At 42.3% G+C, this 21225-nt stretch overlaps 2 protein-coding genes across 5 annotated transcripts in view; both read right to left on the reverse strand.

The window, feature by feature from the left end:
• Nucleotides 1-1545: 1545 nt before the first annotated feature.
• LOC106575395 (TLE family member 5) lies at nucleotides 1546-11277 on the reverse strand. 3 transcript variants are annotated; one of them, XM_014151905.3, is made up of 8 exons: nucleotides 10573-11277; nucleotides 8887-8984; nucleotides 8660-8723; nucleotides 6965-7009; nucleotides 6379-6441; nucleotides 6210-6251; nucleotides 5932-6102; nucleotides 1546-4327 (listed from the first exon to the last, which is right to left on the reverse strand). In XM_014151905.3, exons 1-8 carry the CDS (start codon nucleotides 10597-10599, stop codon nucleotides 4241-4243), a joined length of 597 nt encoding a protein of 198 aa, XP_014007380.1. In that variant the 5' UTR covers nucleotides 10600-11277; the 3' UTR covers nucleotides 1546-4240. The 3 variants fall into 3 exon arrangements, with proteins under 3 accessions (XP_014007380.1, XP_014007378.1, XP_014007379.1); XM_014151903.3 differs by having other exon boundaries at nucleotides 5932-6105; nucleotides 6177-6251; nucleotides 10573-11276; XM_014151904.3 differs by having other exon boundaries at nucleotides 6177-6251; nucleotides 10573-11270.
• Nucleotides 11278-11838: 561 nt separating this feature from the next.
• The window catches only part of LOC106575390 (guanine nucleotide-binding protein subunit alpha-11), a 39883-nt gene continuing 30496 nt past the window's right edge, over nucleotides 11839-21225 (reverse strand). The window contains exons 4-7 of one of the 2 annotated variants that reach the window (XM_014151895.3): nucleotides 21037-21165; nucleotides 17472-17601; nucleotides 17010-17163; nucleotides 11839-16821 (exon numbers count right to left, since the gene is read on the reverse strand). In XM_014151895.3, the coding sequence (XP_014007370.1) occupies nucleotides 16631-16821; nucleotides 17010-17163; nucleotides 17472-17601; nucleotides 21037-21165 (604 nt within the window). In that variant the 3' untranslated portion in view covers nucleotides 11839-16630. The remainder of the gene's footprint in view (nucleotides 16822-17009; nucleotides 17164-17471; nucleotides 17602-21036; nucleotides 21166-21225) is intronic. The other variant, XM_014151896.3, reaches the window with a different exon arrangement.

Raw genomic sequence — 21225 nt, forward strand, 5'->3', positions numbered from 1 at the left:
GTGGGTAGATGGGTGAGAAACAAAATCTATTTTGAATTCAGGCTGTAACAATGTTGAATAAGTCAAGGGGTATGAATAGTTTCTGAAGGCACTATAATTGACTCAACAACCAAAAACAGTGCCTTGCAAAACTATTCTGACCCCTTCGATTTTTTTCACATTGTGCTACAAAGTGGGATTAAAATGTCATTTTTTGTCAACAATCTATATGAAAGACTGTCAAAGTGGATAAGAAATGATTAACTGAAATATAGTGCTTGCATAAGCATTCAGCCCGTTTAAGGCAAGCCTAAATTAGTTCAGGAGTAAAATTTGGCTTAAATCACTTGTTACATGGACTCACTGTGTTAAATAATAGGGGTTGTCATGATTTTTGAATGAATAACCCTTCCTCTGTCCCCCATAAGGTCCCTCAGTCAAGTATTGAATTTCAAGCAAAGATTCAACTACAAAGACCAGGGGGCTTTGAAAGCCTCATGAAGAAGGGCAGTGGTTGATAGATGGGTAACAATAACAAATCAGACATTGAATATCTCTCTAAGCATGGTCAAGTTCATAATTATGCTGTGGATGATGTATTAAACCACCCAGACACAAAAATACAGTTGTCCTTCTGAATTGAGATGCAGGACAGGAAGGAAACTGCTCAGGGATGTTTCCATGAGGCCATTGTTGATTTGAAAACCGCATTAATGGCTGTGATGGTAGTGAAAAGAACACAAATATACAGAATGAAAATGCATGCAACAAGGCACTAATGTAATACTACAAAGAAACACAGCAAATGCCTAAATGTAAAGAGCAGCACAACACATCATGGAGTAACTGCCTCTTTATTTCAAGCATGGTATGGGTATGCTTGTCATTGGCAAATACTGGGGAGTTTTTCAGGATAAAAAGAAACAGGATGGAGCTAAGCACAGAAAAATCTTAGAGGAAAACCTGCTTCACACCAGAGAATGGGAGAGGAATTCAGCAGGACAATAACCTACCACAAAAAGGCCAAAACCCTCACCAAAAAGACAATGTTCCTGAGTGGCCAAGTTAGTTGACTTGCAAGACTTGATAATTGCTGTCATAGCCATGAGCATGAAGAATTTTTTAAATAATAATAGGCAAATGTTGCACAATGCAGGTGTGGAAAGCTCTTAGAGACTTACCCAAGAAGACACAGCTGTAATCAATGCCAAAGGTGTATTGACTCAGGGAGCTGAATACTTATGCAACGACTATTTGTCACATTATGAATCATTAAAAAAATAATCTTCCACTTTGACAAGTATTGTGTAGATTGTTGACAAAATGACAAATCAATTTTAATCCCCCTTTAACAATTACATGCAAATAAATCCATGGGGTCAATACTTCTGTAAATTAATTTAAGCTTTCTTAATAAACCAGAAAATCAGCAATTATTTCTGGTTGTTTATCAAAGTTACCTGGCTAACTCATTGATACTGCTTTGTAGTATACCCACAGGCATTCTTGTATGCAAACAGGCAAGCAAATACAGACACACAAATACAAAAACCACTAGAAACAGTCTCTCCGTTGAGTCATTTATTTGTAAGGCACCATAGACATTTCCTTACTGCTGAGCGCTTCTTTCAGTCATGTTGTGTCGTCAATGTTTGGGTTTGGTTGGTTTACATTGTGTGACTTTTCCCCGCCACGTCTTTTCTTTTAAATGAAGCAATAAGTATTGGTTTTTCATAACACAGATGACATACATTATCGCCAAGTACACACTTATGAAGTTTCACATACAATGACAAAATGAAGAGTTTTAAAAATTACATTTACAAAGCTCAACAAGGAGGCGACATTTCCTCAGCATTGTCAAGGGGGCAGGAGAGGGGGGGGTCATTGGATAGTACCTCTTTCCATAGCACATCACATAATACACACGCTGCACTGAGACGTCATCTTCCATCACACGCATACACACTAAAAGCAGCTTTGAAACATACAAAAATGCTTTAAAAAGTATATGTATATTGATATAGTTCTATAAATGGGCCCTTCACAACAGAAACACAAACCATTAATGTCCAAGTTTTGCTCTAAATTCACTCAAACCTGCCATAGCAAAGTTTACAGTGTCTTGGTTTACTGTCCAAAAATGCTCTTCTTATTCTGAAAATGTAGACATCTACCTGTGAGGGGAGTCTACCTGGCAGCAGTAGTAGGTTTAGGGTCCTGTGATTTTAATTAGCCCATTGGGGGGGATAGTCTGTAAATACTGTAATGGGGGTTTGATTGAATACAACCCTGGGTCTGGTTTGGCTTTGCTGCCACCTACTGTCCTGGAGAAGAACTAAACCTTATCGCCTCGAATTAGAAAGGCAGTTATGCATCGGAGGGTAGGTTATAGGTTAGTGCGCTACGGCTGTGTTCAACGGTTTGGCACCATGCTCGCTCACCACACATTCTAGCTCCAAGTGCTATGCTAACCAACAGAACGACATATGCAAATGTGTTCCTCTCCCTTTCCACCAATAGGATCTGATCTGAATGAGCACATGATTGATGTGAAGTTTAGGTCCCGTTAGATTTAGGCCCCGTCCAGGATCAACCCTTACCCCTTCGTCACCTCCTCTGTCTAGGGGAAGTGCCTAGGTGTTGATTTGGGACTGGAACATAGACTCAGTTAAGAGTGGACAGACAGGGGCGGGAGGGAGAATACGAAAAGGTGGTTCGCGCACACACACACACACCCTAGCTCCTATGACTTTTACACTTGACTGTCTTATTCAAGTGGCCCTTTCAGAACACTGTCTGTAAGATCAGTGAGCAGAGTTAGCAGTAACTCTGCAGCCAATCAGCAGAGACCTACAGGAGGAAGTTGTCCCTAGACACTGATCAAAGGTCAGTAATGCTTTGATCGTTTAAATCTGAGCTTAAGGGCAGCTTTTACTAGAAGAGGAACAGAGGTCAGGGGTTAAAGGGTTAGAGCTGAGATGGGACCAAGTCACAATTTTGCAAGTCTCAAGTTAAGCTTTGAGTCAAGTCCCACAGCTCAGGTCAAGTCACAAGTCCCTAATTCTGGGTTTCGGGTCCTCAAGTCAAAGGCTAAGTGTTTTATGCCAATTTCATTGCAATGATTTTGGACCAACGTGTTTTACAAACTGACTAACAGGGGTTTCCTCTACAGACACAACAATTGCAATTGGATAATGCAACTCACAGGGCTAGGCTTGCTTTATGCAGGTTTGCATCGTGTAGGCCTCTGCAACTTTAATTGAAAAGTAACTCACACAGTCCATGTAAATCAGTAGTGTTTGATTCATTTCAGTTAATAATTTTGGATTGAAAAGGTCAAGGTAGCCTAGCCAGTTCAAGTTTGAATTTAACTTAAACCAAATTTGATCACATTCACATTTTCTCCTAACACAAATAAATGGTCTATAAAATAGGCTACATAACATTACCACCTGGTTGTTGTCATTAGATTAGACTGAGAAGTCATCTCGTTTTCTTCCCATACAGTTTAGGTGTAGGCTGCTGTAACATTTCTGTTAAGAGCTCTTGCTTTTGTTTGTTGGGAGTGATGTGTTATCACGTTTGCTAAATAAATACGGCAGGATAGTGGAGAGTGGCGCGCTTTGCTAGATGACGTGCTTAGTGCCCGGCCTGCGAGAGCTGTGATTTCCGTGAATATGATTGGTGAAGACAGAACAAAACTCAAAAAACTCGCAGCACTCCGATATGAAGGACAGAGAGGCCTACCTTGTGAGCGAGATGACAAACCGAGTCTCGACTCATATAGCTGGTCCAAGTTAAGTCACCAGTCATAAATGCTCAAGTCAATGTCGATTGGCAAGTGTTTGTTTCTTTTTGCCAAGTCAAGTATCAAGTCATGAAATGTCCAAGTCACGTGACTCGAGTCCACATCTCTGGGTTAGAGGTCAGGGTAGTATCTGTTGGCAATGGGTTGTCAGCGGCAATAGTGAACAGAGGAGGAAAGGAAAAGAGGAAGGAGTCAAACAGAGGAGACCTGTGCAACAGGCTTGGTGACAAACTGATTTGATGATAATAGAAGATGAAAAAGGATAAGAAAGCAATGGAGTGGAGACCCAGAGAGTAACTCTAAAGAGCTGAACCACAGGGTGACACCTACTGTAGGAACACTCAACTCACACACCCCCCTTAGCCCTCCCACAGTAGATCCACTCCTGGTTGTCCATCAGTCCAACTTGTCTCACCCCTCTCTCCACTCCTTCCCATCCACACTCCACCATCAGTCGGACTTGTCTCCGTCCTCTTCCCTCTGTTCTCTCTCTGCTGCGTCTCTGGCCTTGTCTTCTTTAGCCAGCTGGGCCTGAGCCTGGTGGGGAGGAGACCAGAGAACAAAACACAAGGAGTGGAAGAGAGTCGTGAACTGTCATTTGCATTTGTGTGTGTTACCTGCTAGGGGTGTGTGTGTTACCTGCATTGGGGGGGGGGGGGGGGTTGAATGTCAGGGCTCTACGCTGGCATTTTATACAAGGAAAACATGTGCACCTAAATAGAAAAATGTAGGTGCGCACACAAATAAATGCAGGCGCACATTGAAAAGTAGTCGAGGTAGTGTTTTAATTGTCTCTAGGGCTGGCACAATGATCTGTTAACAGTGTCTGTTTCACAATTTTTAAACATCTCAGCACTACATCAACGAATGTGAAAACAGTGAATTTCTATGTTTTGTAGTCAAAAATACAGGAAGATAAGTGTTTCCAATGACATCAACCAATTTAGACAATTTAGTATGGAATGCCTACTCCTAATTGGTTAAAATTATAAGTAGGCATTCCATACTAAATTGTCTAAGAATTGGTTAATGATGTCATTGGAAACACTAATCTTCCTCTGTCTTTTTGACTATAAAACATAGAAAAGTGTTGAATATGAAGTAAACTTTTTTCTGACATTTCCCTTTAAGTGAGGATTCCACCACAAAGCTAGAATGCTGGCTTGCAAGTATTGGTTCGGCCTTACAATACTTTTTGCTTTCATTCACCTTCAAACTCTAACCACAAGAAAGCTTTTTCCTCACTGTTGGATGTTCTTGTATGCTTCCCGCTGGCAGTGGCAGTGGCTAGCAGAGCAACGTCGGCGCGAACATCACTATTATTGCTAGCGAAAGCTTCGTCTTCTTGTGTTGCTGGTGACTCGACGACCATGGGCTCAGCCACATCAGTATCACTGGCAGACACACCGGGCTCCTGTTGTTGATCTTGTCGCTTAAAGCTGCAATATGTAACTTTTTGGGTTATAGATCTGACATTCTTATTGAAAGCAAGTCTAAGAAGATGTAGATACGTTCTATGTCCACTATTTCTATGCTTCCCGTTCTTAAGTTTATTTTTTGCGTCTTTTACGTTCAGTTTTGTACACCAGCTTCAAAACAGTGAAAATACAATATGTTTGGTTATGGAAAATATATTTCACAGCGGTTTAGATTGTACTATGATTCTGTACACTACCTGCTTGTTTTGTCACAAACTGAAATGAGGCGAATGGTTAACATTTTTGCAACCAAGCGGAGCAATTTCTTCATAGTACACCTTTAAAATAAAATGTGATCCTCTTCATCCTTCTGACAGAAGCGAATGCAGATCTTCTCACGGTAGCTATTCAAAGGCTTGCGTTTCCAGCCTACTGAGGTAGTTCCAGCCTCTGACTACGATTGGCTCGTTGAGCTGCGTGTTGCATTATGGTATTTGTAGTTCTTCGTGCGATTACCAACCATAAAAAAAGCAGAAATACTACAACCACGGCAGTATTGGTTTTGGGGGTATAAGTCCCCACTTGGATATTTCACTTTTGCCATTAGCGCACATTTATTTTTAGTCACATATGCAGGTGAAATGCTCACACAGTAGAACTCTGGAGGTGTGTGTTGCCCGTGTGAGGTGTGTGCGTCGCCCGGGTCAGTTGTGTGTGTGTTACCTGTGCATGTGCTGCCTGTGAGTGAGAGTGCGAGGCCAGGATGGAGGACAGGGACATCAGTCCGGCGCTGGAGGTTGGAGGGAGGCTGGGAGCAGACAGGCCCATGGGGAGAGGGGCCATCGTGGGGAGGCCCAAGCCTTGGAGCTGAGACAACTGGTGCACCTGGAGCTGCTGCTAAACGCAGACAGATACACATGGTTATATACACACATATTCATACACGAGTCACACACACACCAGCCTACCCGTATGATAGAGTTCATCTCAGGAGGAGTGACCTGCTTGGCTCTCTCTATGGCCCCTAGGACCTGCTGCTGGTGCTGCAACACACACATCCAAACACATTTAGCTATTGTACAGAATTAAATAGATTGAGATTGTACAGCACGTTGATATGGGATTATGTTATCCTAAGGAAAAGTATGTGTAGAGAGGAGAGTGTAATACCTCTTGAGATAGGTAGGGGAGCACCTGAGCACAGATCCCGTTTAGTCTCTTCACAATCTCAGCCTGGGGAGAAGAGACAGACCGACAATCAGAATCATAGAGATAGAGGTTTCTAGTGCCCAAAGCCCGTTTTAGCATGGGCAGCACCATTGAGGACACTCACCATTTTGAAGTAGTTAACTGAGTGGTACTTCCTATGTTAAGGAAGGATCCCATAATTCCATCCAGATCATCAGGAGGGATCAGCCAATGATTTATACTTGTGAGGAAATATTCCATAACTGCAGATGGCAGTAAATCGCCAACCTTGGCTTTATACCAGTTAAAAACAACACACTCGAGGTGGCCGTGTGCACCCTTTCAGTTTGTTAACCAACTCAGAAATAGTAGAAGAAGAAAATGTACTACTTCAAAATGGAGATGGCCTCAATGGTGCCAATGCTCTCACAGATGCCATAATGGGAAAGATACAATGTTGCGTCCTCTAAAGATCTCTATGGTCAGAATACAACACCACCTTTACCATACAACACCGTACCAGAGAGAGAAGAGGGGGAAAGAGAGAGAGCGAGAGAAAACAAGTTACCTGTTTGTGCATTTCAATGTTCAGTCCATAAGACATCTCGTAGTACTGCAAAAAGAAGATTTGGGGGTTTGTGACATAACACTAACATACTGCAGAATTCCAAATCAATCCCTAGCCCTCAATACACTTGTATACAGTACCAGTCAAAAGTTTGGACACACCTACTCATTCAAGGGGTTCTTTATTTTTTACAATTCTCTACATTGTAGAATAGTGAAGGGCAACTATGAAAGAACCCACATGGAATCATGTAGTAACCCCCACCCCAAAAAGTGTTAAATCAAAATATATTTTAGATTCTTCAAAATAGCCACCCTTTGCATTGACAGATTTGCACACTAGGCATTTTCTCAACCAGCTTCATGAGGAATGCTTTTACAACAGTCTTGAAGGAGTTCCCACATATGCTGAGCACATGTTGGATGCTTTTCCTTCACTCTGCAGTCCAACTCATCCCAAACCATCTTAATTGGGTTGAGGTCAGGTGATTCTTGGTCAAATAGTTCTTACACAGCCTATTGGTGTGTTGGGCCATTGTCCTGTTGAAAAAAAAATGATAGTCCCACTAAGCACAAGGGATGGCGTATCGCTGCAGAATGCTGTGTTAGCCATGTTGGTTAAGTGTGCCTTGAGTTGTAAATAAATCACACAGTGTCACCAGCAAAGCACTACCCATACCATCACACCTCCTCCTCCATGCTTCACGGTGGGAACCACACATGTGGAGATCATCCGTTCACCTACTCTGCGTCTCACAAAAACACAGCGGTTGGAACCAAAAATCTCCAGTTTGATCTCATCAGACCAAAGGACAGATTTCCACCGGTCTAATGTCCATTGCTCGTGTTTCTTGGCCCAAGCAAGTCTCTTCTTACTGGTGTCCTTTAGTAGTGGTTTCTTTGCAGCAATTCGCCCATGAAGGCCTGATTCCCGCAGTCTCCTCTGAACAGTTGATGTTGAGATGTGTCTGTCACTTGAACTCGGTGAAGCGTTTGTTTGGGCTGTAATTTCTGGGGCTGGTAACTCTAATGAACTTATCCTCATGCAGCAGAGGTAACTCTGGGTCTTCCTGTCCTGTGGCGGTCCTCATGAGAGCCAGTTTCATCATAACGCTTGATGGCTTTTGCGACTGCTCGAAGAAACTTTCAAAGTCCTTGACATTTTTCGTATTGACTGGCCTTCATGTCTTAAAGTAATGATGGACTGTCGTTTCTCTTTGCTTATTTGAGCTATCCTTGCCATAATATGGACTTGTTCTTTTACAAAATAGGGCTATCTTCTGTATACCACCCCTACCTTGTCACAACACAACTGATTGGCTCAAACGCATTAAGGAAAGAAATTCCATAAAAATGTACATTTAACAAGGCACACCTGTTAATTGAAATGCATTCCAGGTGACTACCAAGAGTGTGCAAAGCTGTCATCAAGGCAAAGAGTGGCTACTTTGAAGAATCTCAAATATAAAATATATTTTGATTTGTTTAACCCGTTTTTGGTTACTACATGATTCCATATGTGTTATTTCATGGTTTTGATGTCTTCCCTATTATTCTACAATGTAGAAAATAGTATAAATAAAAGAAAAACCCTGGAATGAGTAGGTGTCCAAACTTTTGACTGGTACTGTATATCAGAGAACTGCAGTAATGGCGAACGTGTATCCTAGGTAGGCTAAAAGTAAAAGTCACTCACCATGATGTAATGACGCTGCATCTCTGACTTCTCACTAGCTAGCTTGTCACACTCCATCTTCAAGCTGATTGGATATATGACAACATTTGGTTGGGGACATGTCTGTGTATATGAGACAGTGCATGTGGAATCTGAGTGCATGCAGTATGCATGACGTGAGTGTTTGTGGGTGTGTGTAGGTGGCTATTTTGAGTGTGTGACTGAGCATGTGTGTGTTTCAGTGTTACCTATGGTATTGTGCTTGTAGGAACTGAAACTCGTCCTTGATGCGGTCGCAGGAGTCGGAGGTGGTGAACTTGAGAGGCTGGGAGGACTGGGAGGAAGCCTGGGGACAACATAATAACAAACATACAACAGTCAGAATCCCCAAGACAACAACAACAGACAATCAACAAGATAACAACAATCAGTGAGAAGCTGCCTTTCCATCCCCTACCCTTCTCACTGACGTGTGCATTTCTTCACTCCCCCTGTATGTGGGACTGTATGGGTGTGTAATAGAAAGGGGACGGGCACGGTTTGTGACAGATGGGGGTGATATTTAATGTTCAGTAACAGAGGGATTGACCTCTGAGATTAACCTTATAGCAGGGGTTTTTCTGGTCTTTTACTGGGGGGGGGGGGGGGGGTATTCTGTGAGTATGGTCAGGGTTAGATGAGAGTTTCCAGAGATGGCCAACTGACAAGAATGACCCCAGGCTGAGTCAGAGCCCATAATCCAGTGTTAATCTTCTCACCAAGGCCTTACTACTTCAGACTGGTGGAAGGAGGCCACCACCCAAATTACACCAGGGCTCTACAACTACCATCCTGGACACTTACTGGCTGTGAATACTTTTGCTCCAGCCCCTACACAAACACACTTGGTTTAAATAATCAAGGTCCCGATGAGGTGATTAGTAGGGCTAGAGCAAAAGCCTGCACACACAAACAGCTCTGCAGGAGGAGCTGGTCATCCTTGGAATTGAGAGAGGACAGGTTTATGCAGGGGACAAACCCTGATAGTGTGAACTAGGATCCCGGCCTAGGGGGTAGTAGGACGCTAAAGAGAAAGAAGCACAGAAATAGGCTCAACCATATCAAATCATGTACATTGTTATTTCCCAACCAGTATCATCATTAGCGCATCAGTATTACATTTTAAAACCTAGTTATATAGCTACAACATCCTGTATAGCTCAGTTGGTAGAGCATGGTGCTTGCATCGCCAGGGTTGTGGGATCGATTCCCTGGGCCACACATACATAAAATGCGGGCATGATTAAGTCGCTTTGAATAAAAGAATGGCATATTTTATTGTACATTACACCCACTTCTGTTGTGATCCCACATGGCATAGTGGCTGGCAGTCCTTGGGATCCAAATTAGACACCTTTGATTGAGGATTCAATTGATAGTTAACTTTTAATTATGATTGTATGAATTGACTAATTTCCACATGGCCTTACACGTCAGGTTTGACTAAAAGACTGACAAGAACAAAGTTCTCGAATTTGTCTTCGCAATCTAGTTAGCTACGTTTTATTAGCACATGTCACTTTTCCTAACTAGCTGAGATATCCCTGTTCAAATATGTCACATCACGTTACTAATGAGTGGCAAACGTTTAGTGTAATATTATAGACTAGCTAAAAAGGTAAACACCCATTTACAAAGCTTAATGAAAACGGCTGTAGTTAGTAATCTTGGTTAGCTAACGTTAGCTAGCTAAGTGGGAGCTAGCCTGGAATGTAAACAAATGCCGGGGGCGCGTGACAGACAAGCGATTGAATCCATCACCGACAACACAAATGAAAACATACCACAGCGCTATGGCCATCGTATATATCCCCCTTTATTCTTACATGGATAACGCTGAATTGCTTCTGTAGCTAGCTAGAATTTAGCTAGTTATGCTAACGTTAGCTACTTACCGAGTGTCTTGATTGTGGAAACATCATGTCAATGGATTTATCAGTGTTCCTCAACAACCAGGATAAAAATATATAGACCCCGTTTTTTGGACAACTACAGCGTCTTTCCTTTCGTACTTTTTTTGACAGCTACGTTAACTGGCTAGCTATTTATCTTAACGTTATCTAGGACACCAGTTATCCGGTCTCGCGTAGTGATTGTTTTTTCTCCAACGTTGTTGGCTAGCTAGCGTTGGTTTTGATTTGGTTCCTTGTCAAAAAATTAACTAATGGCATCAAAAAAGGCTTAACACCAAGACGCGCAACGTTAGATAATATGGCACCGAATCTTATAATAAATCTGGGCTAGGTAGATGTTGACTAAGTAACAGCAATATCCTTTCTTGTTAGCTAACTAACGTTAGCTAGCAAATCTTAGCAGAGAAGCGAGCCAACGTAAGCTTAGGAAGCAGATTTGTATATTGTCCAATTCCTCGTATATATTATAGCTGTCAAGTGGGGCAATCGTGTCGAAAATCTGTTCTTGAAAAGCGTCTTCAATTCCAGTGTGTTAGCTAGCTACCGTTAGCTGGCTATCTGGCTGGCTGGCTAATGTCCACATACAAGCCTTCACTAGCTGAAACCACCCCTTGCGCTACAAAATGTACGAGTCATCGATGAGCGGGCGTTGCATGTGATGAGAGAAAGAGGTGGCGCTCCGAAGGCCCATTTTAGATGTCAAATGTATAAAATTACAGTTTGCGGAAGTGTTGCTGCTGCCGTGTGCCCCCGGTGGAAGGTGTGCAGAACTGTCCCCTGATGATGCATGCAAGTGTGAGATGTGGTGGTTCCCTAACACTCATAACAATAGCCTTCTCATTTAATGTATAATAACCCCAATCCCATAACTTCGTAATCATGATGCTCATAATGTAGACGAAATATGTCCATCACTGATTATTTCTATTCTGTGACATTCCCATCTATTTCACGAGCAGAAGTCACAGAATGACAACTGACAATTCTGAGAAATGACAGCATTTCAATAACACCAAGAGAGGATGGAAAACCTCTATATAGACCCAAGAGCCATATTGTATAGACCTTCTTAGATGGAACAATGGCCAGGTCCAGAAACAACCTCTATTGTTCCTAACCATAGGCACTTGAAGGCCTACTTATCAAATCCTGAGAACTACACAAGTGCAAAGTGGCTAGAAGAGAAGGGCTTGGGTCATTTCTAGACATGGCATGCCAGACTAGTCATTAACCACACACACAATCAGCAAGTATACGAACAAATTTATTTCAATTTAAAACAGATACCTTGTCATTATGTTCTCTCTTAGAAGGCGATGTTCATGTTTGAATGAGGATCAGGCAACAGTGGTTGAAACAAATGCATGAAAACACACATAACAAAAAAAAAAGAAATATGGCGAGAGTAATGCAAATCAATAATCCATAATAACCAACCGATCAATCAATAACCGATTCCACCCTTTCATCAAGGTCTCTGCATCAGCCAATACATTTTTCTGAGCCCTCACCTCCTCCCAACACTAAATACATGCAATTATATAATTACACAATAAAAAATAAAAAAGTGTACTTATAGTTTTTGTTAGGGGTGGCGTAGTCGAACATGCCACGTGTTTAGGTCTCTGGTGTTCTTAAAAATGGGACCATCCAAGATGGCTGTCCCCTGATGATGATGTCAGCGTTGGCACTTGAGAGAGCCTGGCTCTAGAGAGAGTTGGGTTGGCACACAGTATAATACATCATTTACATTTGGTTTACATACAAAATAAAGAAAAACAAAAACAGCATTGTATATTTTATACACCAACTAAAACATTTAACCCTCAGGTTTCCTTAGATTAAAAAATAAATCAAGTGGTCCTAAATACAATAGTGTTCCGGTAATGTTTTTTTTATCTTACAAAAAATATTTAAAGGAAAGAAGTCAAGCTAAGTTCTCAATATGCACCATGTCCATGTTAATCTGACCAGGTAAAACTCTGGGTCCTAGTTACAGCGTAGGAACAATCTGGGCCCTAATGTGCAAGACACTTCAGGAGTGCCAACCAATTAACCCACAGGAAGTGGAAAACAAGAGATTAGTAGTGTTTCCTATAAATATGACTGATTAATCACCAAGTCAGATGATTGTAGTTAGGACTGTTTTCACCCTGCAGTGTGGAGGCAGTACAGGAGCCCAAGTGCTTGTCTGTTTGGTATGCGAGTTGTATTCAACACATTGTTTGTGGGCAGGTCAACACCGAATGAAATACTGAATGTCATACTTGGATAACATCCTCTAATACTGGCTGCAGTGTGCAGGCTTTAGTTCCAGTACAACACTAACACACTTGGTTCAACTAGCTGCGGTCTAAATCCAAGACCACGATTAGTTCTCAATCAGTTGACTGGGGTGTTAGTGCTGGTATGGAACAAAAGCCTGCACAGGTGTGCTAGAGCTGTGTGTTGCGCAGCTATGCTTTAACTTGAACACCTGGTTTAACACCCTGCCTCTACTGTAGGAGTGTCTAATGACAATGTGCAAAATCTCCTCAACAAGCACAAAGCACACCCCCGGATGGTAAAACTAGCAGTAGGACAGTAGAAGGAAAGTTCCCCTTAACACTGATCTAAGGTCAGTTTTGCGTCACCCCTTAAATGGATAAAAGGCCCAATGCAGACGTTTTTACCTCAAAGTCAAGTAATTTCTGGGTAACAATTAAGTACCTTAATGCGATTGTATTCACTCAAAATTGTCAAAAAAAGAAACTAAAATAGCTTCTTAGCAAGAGTAATTTCTCAAGGATGAATTTTGCTAGGACTGTCTGGAAGTGGTGGTCTGAGTGGCGAGGGGAAAACTGAAAACTAACTGTTATTGGCAGAGAGGTTAGAAACGTTCTATTTATTGGTTTATTAACTAATTCACCGCATGGTGATATCAAACAGACAAACCAAAACTCAAACCCACCAAAACATGCAGAAATTTCAGGTAGTCTTTTCAAACAGCTCTTACACTAAAATAGCATTATCACTATTTTCACAGTATTATTCCAACCTCAGTGTGGAAATCTATACAAAACACAGGAAAATCACATTTGACTGCACTGGGCCTTTAAGGTTAGCATTGAGGGAGGGTAAGCTGATCCACGATCACACCCGATGACAACACATCAAACAGTGAAGTAGGGAACTTGGGGCTTGACAGATTCCCTCATTCGGAGCTGGAAGCTTGTGTGATCCACTGTTGATCCAGAGAAAGATAAAGTAAAAAAATGAATGGTAGTGTTGGTCATGTATCCTACCACAGCTGCATTCACACACGGTCTTTGTTGAACAAAATGATCCCCACAAACACTCTTGAGTGAATGGCTTAGTTGACTGTGAACCTAAAACCAGGGGTGCACAACCCAGTGCTTCGAAGTCTGCATTCCTGCTGGTTTTCATTTCTCCCCGGCATTTACTTGATCAATGAATGTTACCAAACGGCTGGAGACTGCAAACACCTGATCTCACAGGTAGAAATCCGTTTTTGGTTAGAAGGCAACAGAAAAAAAACAGCAAGACTGCAGCCCTTGAGGACAGAACGCAACCGTGTCGCCTTGTCCTCTACTGCCCATCGTTTTCTAGGATTTTTGAATTCACTCATTGAATTTCCAGTCACCTCATGAATTGAAAACTGAATTGAGCCCTGTCCTGTACTAGTTATCTCCCCCATCTGCCTGACTGTCTGATGCATGGCGATAGCCCTTAATGAGAATAATGAAGAAAAAGTTGCCTGTAGAAAGAGTTTCAAAAGTAGATCTGCAACGTCACTGGTTCTATCAAAGCAAGCCTCGGAACTTGAACTAAAACAACTCAAACCAACGACAACGCAAACTGTGTTTAAATTACAACGACAGAGCAAGCATAGACCATACTGGTCTCCAATCACAGGTTATAAAAATTCACCTACGTTCATATGGTACATTTCCTATGTATGCAGTTACAGAGCTGTGCCTATTAGAAACCCAAGAGGAGAAATACAAGTTTTCATCAATGAAACGAAACAAAGTGACTTAATGTGAGAAGAAAACCATAGAATTTAACATGGATATAGATAGAATGGCAAAGTACATCTGGAATTGTCTTAAGAGAAAAAAAGAAAGCAGAGATTTAGTACATACTATAGTAGACGTTTGTTTTGTTACAGCAGTTTAGACTCAAGTCTAGCCCCGACCCCATTTCAACATGATAGAAACAAAAGCAGTCAAATTATCAACACCTTCAAACCTGGTTCCATAAATTATTAGATAAATTTAAAAAAAAAATATTTATTTAGTTACTCTTTTAATATCATGTCGTTTGTCAACATATTGTGAATAACTAATCTGCTCTAGTGTTAGTAGGGAGAAGCTGCAGAGGAGAGCCGAGGATCTAGAATGTTCTGAAGGTTCTAGAATAGAAGGTTCCTGATGGTTTAGAACCTCTGTTCTGAGACTGTTACTTTCCTCTCACTGCAGCCCTCTGTGTGTGTAGTCCTCTTATAATCAACTGATTATCAATAATCAAAGAAATCCAGAATCACAGTATAAATACTAGTAAATTCATAGGAAAACAAAAACAGTACACTATCGAAAAAATGTTTGGATTTTCTTCTCTATTTTTTTTGTTGCCAAAGATGGTGTACTGTACCACAGAGTGTTTTTGTACAGGAGCGTTTCTGTGTACATGTATTTACAAACAGAAATATACACAAACAATAACTTTTTGACTTCAGAGTATGCTTGCCTGTCCATCTGGGAGACAGGAGCTTACGTCTCCTGCTCCCACCAATCAACAACCACCTCTCATCAACAAACAAAAGTGTCTATACAGTAAAAAAAAGGTAAACAACATAAAGCTTCCTGTGTGTCTGGGATAATGGATGCCACCGTGTCATTTGTGTGGATGGACTGCCCAGAATCCCCAGAGCACATCTAATTAGGTCGCTGGGCGACTTAACACGTGATGCCATTCTTTCACAGACTGATGTACCGTACGGTGATGACATCATATCCATACATGACTCCCTCCCCCTCAGCGACTGTCCAATCAGAACATAGTAGCGAGTATCGGATGTTCGGTAATCTTAATGTAGCGTGTATCAAACAGAACGTGGTACTGCGGATGTCAAACGGAAGGTTTCGGTCTATCAGTCAGTAAACCAGTGAAGGAGGGAAGCGATGTGATCAAACCTAAACATGAACAACCACAACCGTCTGTAAAGGATAAAATTATAGTCCGTTTCTGGTTACCATCTTGCTTTTGTGATATTTTGCCTATTTTGCTAATTTTTTAAATACAAGATTTTGTTGTGTTAACCGCTTCTATAACTTTTCAAACGACTTCTTAGTCGTCGGATAGAAGTTGACATAGCAACAAGTTACTATTATTAAAAACTATTTGTAAAAAAGCTCAGCGATACACAGATTTAATCGATTTGCTTTTTCCTCTCCCTCTGGTGCTTTCAGTCTTAGTGTATTTTGTCTACATACGTAATTACTTTATAACATATTTAATTATATTTTTTTGCGTTTGCGATGCTCACTCGGAGAATACATTCATCGATGCGAGGTAGAAACAGAATCCTTGGTCTGCCCCCTCACTTCTGTGTGACATCACTTCCTGCTCGCGTCCTGGTGGCTTCCTTTATTACCTCATCGTCTCCACCCCCCTCCCAGTCTTTAGCCCCTCCCTTATAGAGTGAAAAACGTCACCCCCTCAGGTGTTTTTTGCCTTGCGGTTGGGTCACTCCTTCCACCAATCAGAGGATGTGATCTCAGGTCAGTTGACTGAGGGTTCAAGGGTTAAAGACCCACAGTTGATGGCAAAAGGGTAGAAAGAGGGAAGGAATGAGAGAGTGAATAGGAGGAGAGATATTGGAAGATGGGGGTCTTAAATCGCTGGAGTGAAAAGCAGGAGGGGGAAAGATCAACTAGATGTGTAGGTGTGTGTAAGCTTCATAAGTGTGTGTGTGTGTGTGTGTGTGTGTGTAGGCTAAGCTGTGCAACTGGGAAGAGTGTGTGCGTGCAAGAGTCTCTCAGACCAGGTTGTATTCTTTGAGGTTGAGCTGCAGGATGGTGTCTTTGACGGCAGCGAAGACGAAGCGGATGTTCTCGGTGTCCGTGGCGCAGGTGAAGTGGGAGTAGATGATCTTGTCGCTATCCGGGTTCAGGTCCACAAACATCTTCAGGATAAACTCCCGGCCTGCCTGGGCATCTCGCTGGGGACCTGGGGCACACACACACACACACACAGTCAATCCCGCATCACGGTAGTCAGAAACAATCAGACACACAGTATATCACTAAGGTAACTGTCCCACACACACACACACACACACACACACACACACACACACACACACACACACACACACACACACACACACACACACACACACACACACACACACACACCATCGAACTCAGGGAAGTAGTCGACCAGGTGGGAGTATGAGATCTTCTCCTCCAGCAGATCCTTCTTGTTGAGGAACAGGATGACTGAGGAGTTCTGGAACCAGGGGTAGGTGATGATGGTCCTGAACAACGCCTTACTCTCCTCCATACGGTTCTGACAGAGGGACAGAGGACAGATAGTAAGGGTGTTTGATATGTGTGTGCCGTGATGTGTGTGGTATTTTTGACATGATAACCACAGATCTAGGAACTCCAAAAATGAACCATTGGGGATAAAGGCATATCAGATCCTGGATCACTGGATAGTCAAATTCTACCTAGTCCACCTATGTTCCACTATGGGAAACCGGGAGGGCAAAAAGGCGAACCATCTCTCCCACCTTTCCCTAGTGTGTGTGTGTGTGTGTGTGTGTGTGTGTGTGTGTGGTGTGTGTGTGTGTGTGTGTGTGTGTGTATACACACCTCGTTGTCAGACTCCACCAGGACTTGGTCGTACTCGCTGAGGGCTACCAGGAACATGATGGAAGTGACGTTCTCAAAACAGTGGATCCACTTCCTCCTCTCTGACCTTTGACCCCCTACATCCACCATCCTGGAGCATGGACGGAGGGAGGAGAGGTGCCAGGACACGGAGGACGAGAGAGAAGAGATGTTAAACGGTGTTGTGTTTGTAGAACAACTAATAAGACTGTCTAAAAACTCTAAAATGGCTTCCTGAATCCATCCATGCAGAAGGGTTGGTGCCAATCAGTCCTCATTGATTTTCTATGTCTGTGATTTAATTCCACTTAGTGTATGGATGGATTCAACAGCTACATGAAGACCTAGCCCAAAACCACACACACATACAGAGGGTGGTGGAAAACTTGAGATGGTTCAAAGTGAACTTGAGATGTAGAATCCTAATGACCGCCATTTTGGCACCTAACGTTCCAAGACAATCCCATTCCACTGAGACTAAACGAGAACGTTTGGTGGCAACATGGAGGACAGTTTGTTCACTGAACTCTGTCTCATCTATGGCCCTGTGAGGTCACAGTTAGGAGAGCCTACGGTGGAAAACACACACAGATCATAAACTGACATACAGTACCAGTCAAAAGTTTGGACACACCTCCTCATTCCAGGGTTTTTCTTTATTTTTACTATTTTCTACATTGTGGAATAATAGAAGACATCAATACTTTGAAATAACACATGGAATCATGTAGTAACCAAAAAAGTTAAACAAATAAAAATATATTTTATATTTGAGATTCTTCAAAGTAGCCACCCTTTGCCTTGATGACAGCTTTGCACACTCTTGGCATTCTCTCCACCAGCTTCATGAGGTAGTCACCTGGAATGCATTTCATATAACAGGTGTGCCTTGTTAAAAGTTAATTTGTGGAATTTCTTTCCTTCTTAATGCGTTTGAGCCAATTAGTTGTGTTGTGACAGGTTAGGGACGGTATACAGAACATAGCCCTATTTGGTAAAAGACCAAGTCCATATTATGGCAAGAACAGCTCAAATAAGAAAACATAAATGACAGTACATCATTACTTTAAGACATGAAGGTCAGTCAATGCTGAAAATGTCAAGAACTTTGAAAGTTTCTTTAAGTGCAGTCGCAAAACCCATCAAGCGCTATGATGAAACTGGCTCTCATGAGGACCGCCACAGGAAAGCAAGATGGTGTGGGGTTGCTTTGCTGGTGACACTGTTTGTGATTTATTTAGAATTCAAGCCACATTTAACCAGCATGGCTACCACACTATTCTGCAGCGATACACCACCCCATCTTGTTTGTGCTTAGTGGGACTATCATTTGTTTTTCAACAGGAAATGACCCAAAACACACCTTCAGGCTGTCTAAGTCTATTTGACCAAGGAGAGGGATGAGTGCTGCATCAGATGACCTGGCCTCCACAATCACCCGGGGGATGAGTTGGACCACAGAGTGAAGGAAAAGCAGCCAACAAGTGCTCAGCATATGTGGGAACTCCAAGACGTTTGGAAAAGCATTCCTCATGGAGTTGGTTGAGAGAATGCCAAGAGTTTGCAAAGCTGTCATCAAGGCAAAAGGGTGGCTACTTTTAAGAATCTCAAATATATAATATATTTTGATATGGTTACTACATGATTGTGTCCAAACTTTTGACTGGTACTGTATGTAACATACAGTGTTGAAACAAATGTAGGTAACACTTTACTTCTTGTAGATCTGACTTTAAACTGCTTATTGTCATTACATAATTTTGTTTATGTAGGCCTATGTTATAACGTTATCTATGCATAAAGTGTTACCCAGTGATTGGATCATCAGTAAAGAGTGAGCGGTGCCCATCACCATTCACAAGCTGCCCCTAACCTCAGATCTAGGATCAGATAACCTTACCCCAATTCCAAACATTAACTATAAGTGGGATGAAGGTATATCAGATCCTGGATCAGTGGATAGAGGAAAATTCTACCTAGTCCACCCCATAGCAAGATGGGAGGGCAAAAAAAGCAAACCAGCTCTCCCACCGTTCCCTAGTGTGTGTGTGTGTGTGTCTGTGTTCCTGAAGCATTAGCCAAGCGCAATAGTGCAACCCTGGTGGAGGTGAGACAAAAAGAGGAGAATGAGAGAGGAGTTCGAGAGAGGACTAGGAACAGAGAAAGAGGAACAGATGAAGACTGAGGAAGGGATGAGAATAAAAAAAGGAAGAAGATGGAGGGATACAGAAGGCACCTCTGATGGCGGGATTCCTTTGCTGGGTGAACGACAGGAGTGTGTCCTCCGAGTAGTTCTGACTGGAGTGTGTGTGTGTGAGAGTGTGTGCATGTCAAGGTTTCTTCCTTCCGTTTTTCTTTGCCACTGTCTTCCTAGGTTGTCTTTTAGGTTTTGTTAAGCGTTCTTCTGTGTTAAACGATTCAAGTAGAAGTAAAGTTAAGTAATGTAAAATGTTAGTCTGTCTGATAAAGTTACATTATGTACCAGGAATTGATTCAGACCAGGTGAGACTTGTTCTAAGTCAGTGATCTTAATCAATGATTTAACATCCAGGGAAAAGGCAACCAGCAGTACTATGGTCTTCGAGGCCTAGATTTGCATAGTCCTGTCTTTGAATTAAACAGATTGTTTTTTTGTTTTTTTTCCAGAAGTGAATGCATGTGATTTAATTTGTGATGAAACGCCCTCCTGCTGTAGCATGGGGTACTGCAGTCCACAGAGACCAAGAGCCAATCAGAGCCCTGCAGGACCCCAGGCCCGAAATAACATCCTTCACTGGGAGAGAGAGAGAGGACGACCTCCTTTCCTCTGCCAGGATGAACAGAGGGGAGGAGAGGAGAAAGAGGGTGACCCATTTTAAAAAGACGGGCGCCAGAATATAGGACTTTGGACTCACGAGGATGTGTGTGAGTGTGTGAGTGGAGGAGGTTGGGTGTGTGTGGGAGAGATCAATGGTGGAGATCAAGCCTACAATAAAACACAGCTCTGTCCACTGCTGACTGAAGAGTTCAATGATAGTTATGGAACAACCAGAACGTATGACATGCGAGATGTAAACGCACACATCGGTACGCCCTGTCCAAATACTGATAAATGTATCCTTCCTTAATTTAAAGTAACCACTAATTAATGACATGACTGGATTGGTGAAAGCTTAATGTGGGACCCTGACTTTCACCTATGCTCTCATGCCAGACTGTGATTACTTTGAGAAAAGGAGAATGCATTTTAAGAAGTAATGGAACCGGGCCAAGGGATGATTCACTGCTTAACATGACTGCACAAGGGCACTGATGCTGATGCTAGCATCCCCTTCCTGAATTATGCATTTGCTAGGCTAATGTTAGCACCTTAGCCTCCTCTACTTGAAAAGGATGCTTTTTCTAAGCTGACGTTAGTTGCGCCACCTGACTAATGCTTTTGCTAGGCTCATGTTAGCACATTAGCATTGTCTACCTGAAAATGATGTATTTTCTAGGCTAATGTTAGCAACTCCACCTGACTATGACGTGTCTGCTAGGCTAAAGTTAGCACGCTAGCATTGTCTACCTGAAAATGATGCTTGACAAGTCGAAGGGGTACTCTATGATGCCGGTGGTGGGGATTCGCACCCTCAGAACATCTTGCTGTGTGGGCAGATAGTTGTTGTCTGAGATACGGTCCAGATCAGTTAGATAGCTACACACCGAGGGAGAAAGAGAGAGAGACAGAAAGAGACAGACCACAGTCATATAAAGC

The sequence above is a fragment of the Salmo salar genome, chromosome 17 (assembly GCF_965601325.2).
Source record: "Salmo salar chromosome 17, fSalSal1, whole genome shotgun sequence".
NCBI lineage: Eukaryota > Metazoa > Chordata > Actinopteri > Salmoniformes > Salmonidae > Salmo > Salmo salar.

What these genes read in the sequence shown, in the direction of transcription:
- LOC106575395 (XM_014151903.3), bottom strand. Translation starts at nt 10,599, where the DNA reads ATGATGTTTCCACAATCAAGACACTCG. An exon ending in CTACAAGCACAATACCATAG is followed by an intron (nt 8,724 to 8,886) that starts GTAACACTGAAA and finishes ATATCCAATCAG; the next exon opens with CTTGAAGATGGAGTGTGACA. An exon ending in ACATTGAAATGCACAAACAG is followed by an intron (nt 6,442 to 6,964) that starts GTAACTTGTTTT and finishes TCTTCTCCCCAG; the next exon opens with GCTGAGATTGTGAAGAGACT.